The 7203-nt window shown below is 40.2% G+C and overlaps 1 protein-coding gene across 1 annotated transcript; it reads left to right on the top strand.

Annotated features, from left to right (window-relative positions):
- Window positions 1-1099: 1099 nt before the first annotated feature.
- Window positions 1100-6963, top strand: BRME1 (break repair meiotic recombinase recruitment factor 1). The gene is made up of 4 exons (XM_050925549.1): window positions 1100-1417; window positions 2720-2847; window positions 4072-4164; window positions 6089-6963. Exons 1-4 carry the CDS (start codon window positions 1100-1102, stop codon window positions 6210-6212), a joined length of 663 nt encoding a protein of 220 aa, XP_050781506.1. The 3' UTR covers window positions 6213-6963.
- The last annotated feature ends 240 nt before the right edge of the window (window positions 6964-7203 follow it).

Here is a 7203-nt window from a genome sequence, read left to right on the forward strand (position 1 = left end):
ACTAGGCAACTTCGTTAAAGAAGAAGAAGAGACTAAGAATGTGCATGGGGAAGTCATAGATCTGATGGATACAAGCATCAAGAGCAAGATGGAGAGCAACCTAATGAAACCTCAATTTTTAGTAGATTTAAACATCACCACAGATAAAGAAAAGAACAACTCATGCACAAGGGGCAGAGGTGAAGAGCAAAGCAGCAGTGACAAAGGAGCAGAGCAGAACAGTCCATTCAAAGATGACAAAACTGCAGAACAAAATAGCCTTCACAGCTGTGGCAAAATTGCAGAACACAGCGACCTGTGCAGCGCTGGTAAAATTGCAGATCGAAGCAGCTCAAAAAGCAGTGGCAAAACCACACAGCAGAGTAGCCCATGCATAAGAGCTGAAGTTATAGTAGAGCAAAGAGGCAGTTGCAAAGTTACAGAGCAAAGCAGCCCACAGAGCAGTGGCAGAGTCTTGGAGCGAAAGAGCCTGCAAAGCAGTGGTAAAGTTGCAGAGCAAAGCAGCCTTCACAACAGTGGCAGCGTCTCAGAGAAAATCAACAATGACAAAGACAGAGATACTTCTGGGAAGGATTTTCTTAGTAGTACTCAATCCATGATTATTGATCTGAAGATGGATGTAGAGGTTACTGAATTAAAAAGCATACAAGCTACTGAAACAACCTGTCTATTCTGCATACAAACTGAAGGGTGTGGTCACTTAGAGTGCAACAACACCTCATTGCAAACAGCTTTTTACAATGGAGAGAGTTGTACAGGCAAAGAAGAGGCAGAAAAGAAGAGCAAGACATCTGAAGGCACCAGAGCAGAATCGGACCCAAATGCTTCAACTCCCTTGATTGATAATGGTTTTATATGTGAGAACAATCAAGAAGATTACATCACTTTGGAGTGGGGGAAGGAAAATGGAAGTGAGAAGGTGAGGCCTGGTAGGAAGCAGTCCCCATTTGGTATCTGTGACTCAAGACCTAATCCATTAGAAGTGAAACAGTCAAATACAGAGATTGTCCCACAGGCAGCAACTCAAATTCCAGAGGCAGGAATAAAGTCTTCTCCCCTTTTGTTTGGCCTCTCGTTGAATGTAAAAAACAATGAAGAAATGGTCATTTGTGAGAAAAATAAAATGGACCCTGTTCCCATGGAAAATTATCTTTCCCCTACAGATGTTCTTGAGCAACTGGAAAGAGAAAAGGTGATAATCAATCATAAAAGAGAAACTGATGCTAATTCAGGTGTCTGGAAGTCTCTTTCTGCAGCAGATACAGGTTTGCCTAGTGGTGCACTGAGGGATCTTTCCCCAGTGGACCAAACCTCCTCACCTTGGGAAGATGCACTTTCTCTAGATCTAGAATTCTTGCCTGACAACCCGTTACAGACTGTCCTTGAAGATAACAGAGTTGAATTTCCACTAAAGCAGGTAAGCTCATTGTCAAGTTACAATAATGTTGAACATAAATACGCATTTTGGACTGCATTGGGCCCACCTAGCATACAAAGCAAAACTACATTCAAAATACACCTGGCCAAACATGGAGTTTTATATATAGATGCAAAATTTCTGGGCCCTTTTATGATCAGTTTACAGTGTACAGTATGAGATTTTATTAGGCCTACCTCAGGCCCCAGTTCAGCAAAACATTTAAGCAAGTGCTTAACTTTGAGCATGTGAATAATTCCATTGGAAATCAGAGGGACTGTTCCTGTGTTTTGTGACGATTTGGAGAATCTGTTTACATCTTACAAATTCTGGTTGATTTGATCAAATTGCTGTGTAATTGAATGCCCAGGGAAGTCCGGTTGACCAAGTTTGTCTGCAGGGAAGGGGACAAGGGGTTTGAACAGTGGAACGAGGAAACAAAGAAACCAGGTGTTAATACTAGGAGGTAAAAACTCAGAGAGCCAGATAGGAAGCTTCGGTAGGAGAAAAGAATGAAGGCTCATGCCTTCATAGAGGTCCTTTCTGACTGAAGGACCAGCTGAGAAAGAAGGAAACTAGCTGCAGGAGAGAGATTCTGTGATTTAGAGGCAAAGTCGTGCAGGATGGGGACACCCTACAGGACTCTGACCGTATCTCAAAGAACACTCACGGGTGGTGAGAAAACTGAGGCAAGGAATGGTGTGTAGGTGTTTTGTTATATGTATATCTGTTTAAATTGTGTTAGAAATCTTTGCAAAATCTGTCCAGTGTATGCTTCAACTATCGCATGTCCCTGAAAATGAGGGTGCCCACAGGGCTGTAACTCTGGGAAGGCTGTGTGTAAGCTATTGAGGAGTCTGGGGTGCTGGCACTAGTCACAGAGCCCGGGCAGTTATACCATGGGTCTCAAGTCTCAGAATAGAGGATCTACACCTGAGAAAATGCCTAGAAACCCAAAGCCAGAGGCAGTGCCTGGACTCTGCTCAGACTTAGGAAGCTTAAAAGCATGAGTCCAGCATGGTGCCAGAAATGGGATTTTTGAGTTGCGGAAATGTTTGTGTAATATAGGGGTATACGTGTCCGACTTATGCAAAATTCGAGTTACGCAAGGCTTTCTGGAACTGAATGATTGTGTAAGTCGGGAGCGTCTATATTCTATTCTATATAGGTTTTTGTACCATGCTCATCACCATAATATATGAGCACTGTCCAGTAGTACATTAAGCAACTTCTCTTGGTGTGTCAAATTAAATAGTTATACAGAGCATTTCTCTAATTTTGTATTAACTTCCTCCCTCTCAGCCATTTTCTGTGGATAGTAATTGCAGTCCTTCCATTCCTGAAAGTGATCTGTATCCTGAAAGAGAACGGCGTCCAAAGACACCAGTCCCAATCATTAATATATCTTACTCAAACAAGCTGCAACCCAGGTAGGGAGACTTCCTACTGAGCAGTGTGAAACCTTATTTTCAATATGTTCCTTCCATTCATAGTTTTGTGCTCTGGAGTAAGCAATATTGCATTTCACTAGTCCAGGACTGTACATATTAATCCTGACTACTGAAAATAGTATAATTATTTCAATTGATTTCTTTGGTACTAGGAACATTTCTGGCAAGAAGGAATAACAAGATTCAATTGTATTTCAAGCTATCATGGAAAGAATGGAAAGTGTGAGCTGACAGTAGTGGTGATTTTAGAGCTATACAGACATGCTCTATCATTGCCACTCTATATGATAAGTATCCATGTATAAATTTATGGGTACTAGCCTTCCATATGGGGGGAGGAGGTGTGAGATGGCATTGTGGATTCGCATTTAGAGGTGTACTCTACACATGGATTAGAGTTGTGCACAATCTGGAATTGGGAAATTACATTTTGTCTACCTAAAACTTCCCTTGCAGTTTTAAATGGATCTAATATTCTTTACTTCCTGTCCTAAACTATTGCATAATATTGCTGAGGACTTCTCACTGCTTTGTTCCATACTTTTCTGGAGTGGGTGGACAAAGTCATTACTATAGTTCACAATCCTTTCAGATGAGTAATGTGTAGCAATATGAGATACTAGTTTCTGGCCAAATACCAAATATAGAGAACTTCTCATTATGTAGGTAATACAGTTTTCTTCCTAGACCCTCATTCTGATTTTTCTCAAAACAAGAACATCTTTCTTTAAACTTATCTGGAGCTTGAAAAAATGGAAACTAGATATAGATTGTAGAAAAGTTACGTTGACCCAGCTTTGTTGCTCACAGGTGTGAAAATCCACATTCCTGAGCTACGTAGTTACGCCAACCTAACCCCTAGTGTAGATAGACTCGGCTGATGGAAGAATTCTTCTGTCCACCTAGTTGCTACCTAACTACAGCAAGAACCCCTCCCGTCACTGTAGTGAGTGTCTACACTGAAGTGCTACAACAGTGCAACTGCAGCAGGTAGCCAAAATATATAATGAGCCTGATTTTTGTTTACATTAAGGTCCTTTTACCCCTTCGGCAGTGTACAGAAGCTTAAAGTTGCATTTAGTCATATACTGTATAGGGGCCTTAGTATAAATGAGAATCAGGCCTAATGTTTTAGCTGAACGGGTATTGATGAGTTGGTGTTTAGGATTGTTTTGGTTCTTCTCTCCTTCCTTTTTTCATCAGGGTTGAGATGATGGAGGGAGATTGTGATCCCACGAAAGAGGAAGATGCAACAGATGTTGTTTGTGGTCTGATTATTGAGCTCTCTAATCTCAAGTAAGAACATACTTCGGTATCAGGGATGGTACATGTAGAACTCTTCACCGCATGTGATTCTCTTGATTATTGACTGAAGGATAGGAGGATTGGTTTACTGTGCTTTATAATATAGACAGCTTCAGAGATTGTCTGTTTTAGTGTCAAATGTCCAGGTCTTTGTATGCCCTGTAAGAGGTTGAATCCGCACATGACATGTGCGCAATTAGGTGGGCATAAGGGCAAGTAAAGTAAAGTAAAGTAAAGTAGGGAGCACAGGAGAGGGACTCCTGCACTACTGACAGAACTACTGTGGGGCTATTGTATCACTCCTGTGTACCAGCAGGTTAAAACGACTGCTTACTGTGAAAGACTTTGCTTAAGATTACTTATGCCACAAACCTCCATTCACACTTGTGCAGGAGGTAACAGCCTTACTGCACACTCTGCTGCAAACCACACAAGGATTTGAAGGGTCAAAGTTTATGGCATTGTCTTTGCTAGGAAAAAAAAAGATACTTTTTCAAAATCCTAGTGTACATACAGCGAATTGTAATTACCTAAGAACATAAGAATGGCTATACTGGGTCAGGCCAATGGTCTTCAGACAGTGGCCAATACCAGGTATTTCAGAGGGAATGAACAGAACAGAATTATCAGGCAATCCATCCCCTCTCACCCATTCCCAGCTTCTGACAAACAGAGGCTAGGGATTATTCAGAGCATGGTTTTGCATCCCTGCCCATTCTGGCTGATAGCCATTGATGGACCTATCCTCCATGAACTTATCTAGTTCTTTTTTTTAACCCTGTTATACTCTTGGCCTTCATAACATCCTGTGGCAAAGAGTTCTACAAGTTGACTATGCATTGTGTGAAGAAATACTTCCTTGTGTTTGTTTTAAACCTACTGCCTATTAATTTCATTGGGTGACTCCTAGTTCTTGTGTTATGAGTAAATAACACTTCCTTATTTACTTTCTCCACACCAGTCATGATTTTGTAGACCTCTGTCATATCCCCCTTAGTCATCTCTCTTCCAAGCTCAGAAGTCCTGGTTGTCTTAATCTCTCCTCACGGAAGTTGTCCATACTCGTAAGGGGCTGTTTCCCTTTTCTGCACCTTTTCCAATTGCAATGTATTTTTTGATATGGGGCAATCAGATCTTCACCCAGTATTCAAGATGTGGGATACCATAGATTTATATAGCGACAATATGATATTTTCTGTCTTATCATCTGTGCTTTTCCTAATTATTGCCAGCATTCTATTAGCTTTTTTTACTGCTGCTGCACATGGAGTTATTGTGGATAGTTCTCTGAAAACATCCACTCAAAGATCTTTCTTTTTAACATGGGTTAGCTGATCAAAGTAAATCCTAATCTCTACTAGTTAGTTTTTTTAGTGTAGACTTTAGTCTACAGTCAGCTGCTAGCAGATAACATGTTAAACTACTTTTCCTGTCTTCATGATTTAAAACCTCCCACTCCTTTTATCATAGTGAAGATAGGCCTGAGAGGGGAAGGGATTTCATTTATTTAAGCTCCCTATTCTGGAATTTGAATTAAATAAATGCAAGTAAACAAACCATAAAATCTGAAGAGTTTTTATTTTTAGGCCCCTATTCATCTTTAACCAAATGAGCAAGCCCTTCCTCATGTACATGCTTAAGTGCTATGCTGAATGGGGCCTAATGCTTTAAGATGTTTTGCTTATTTGTACCCATTTAGGAGAAAAATCTCTTTCCCAAACCCATTTTTTCACTTAAAGGTGATCTGCAAGGGAAAGAAAAGCATTGTGTAAATTATAGAGCTTTCAGATTAATGAAGGAAAAATTAGTGATCTTTGAGTGGGTTTTTTTAAAAAGATATTTGGACTCTCATTCCTGCAGCTGTGAGGAGAGTTTGTTGCTAATGTGAAACACATCTTGTTTTCATTCTTTCTAGTCGACTGATAATGAACACCCACAGGGATCTGGAGTCTTTAAAGAGATTGAAGTACAGAAAAAGCAGACAATCCGGAAGGTTTATTGCTCATGCCCTGAAGGGAGCGACAAATACTCTGTACTAAGTAAAAAATGGAAGGCGCTCTAGGACTGTGCATCAAATCAGAGCTACATAGCAGCATTGCTGGGTTTAATAGTCAGAGGTTTTGTTCTGGTGTTGCTTTTACTCTCCTACATTTGGCATTTTGAACCTTTTTCTTATTTACACTCAGGGCCCTGGACACCACTCTAGCCATGGTAAGGCTCCTTTTCACTGGCAGAATGTAGTAAATGAGGCTGAATTATAAATGAGACTAAGGCCCAGTGGCTTAGAACCAAATGCTTGCTGGCTACTGGCTGATTGCAGTACAGGAATATCCACTCATCTCCTGCCTCCCCAAAAGGCACATATACAGATTTCAAAAAACAGTTGTATGCTCAAATTCTGGTTGTAAACCCTTGGTCTTTCCCTTCCAACCTTGTCCAGACTAGAGGTTAAAGGTGAAATGTTGAGCCATTCTAGCTACCATGTTTGAAAAAGTCTAGTGTAGACAAGGCAGCATATACATGCTAAACTGTTCAAGGTAAACCCTAATCTCCCCACTGAAGACTTCACCTCAATCAGTTTAGCATGTGTTTGAAGTCCCAGACTTTGGAAAATACCTTTCATCCACTTCTGTTATGGAGCTCTTGCAGAGCAGGCTTTCTTCATGTTTTCAGGGAAAACCAGAACTGACGTGCTTTTTTCAGTCCTATGACCCTGCAACAGCCTGGATTTGTGCAGTATTATTTTGATATAAATTATGCAGAAAACATTGGCCCTTGAATAAAAAGTGAAACTGTTTTCTAGCTGTTTTTAATCTATATGGGATGGCAAACCTTAATGTTGATATTTATTTCTTTTCTTTCCTCTTTTCATTGTGTGCAATAAACAAAACAATACTGGTTGAACACAATCTTCATAATCCATGGATGAGTCTTCAAACATTTCAGTACTTTGGTTATCTCTATAATATCATGCACCTTTTTTAAACAAAACATTAATACAGTTTTTTTTAACTAGTGAAACAATTTTGA

This window comes from Gopherus flavomarginatus, chromosome 16 (assembly GCF_025201925.1).
Source record: "Gopherus flavomarginatus isolate rGopFla2 chromosome 16, rGopFla2.mat.asm, whole genome shotgun sequence".
NCBI classification, from domain to species: Eukaryota; Metazoa; Chordata; order Testudines; family Testudinidae; genus Gopherus; species Gopherus flavomarginatus.

What these genes read in the sequence shown, in the direction of transcription:
- BRME1 (XM_050925549.1), top strand. Translation starts at nt 1,100, where the DNA reads ATGGTCATTTGTGAGAAAAATAAAATGGACCCTGTTCCCATGGAAAAT. An exon ending in TTGAATTTCCACTAAAGCAG is followed by an intron (nt 1,418 to 2,719) that starts GTAAGCTCATTG and finishes CCTCCCTCTCAG; the next exon opens with CCATTTTCTGTGGATAGTAA. An exon ending in TCAAACAAGCTGCAACCCAG is followed by an intron (nt 2,848 to 4,071) that starts GTAGGGAGACTT and finishes TTTTTTCATCAG; the next exon opens with GGTTGAGATGATGGAGGGAG.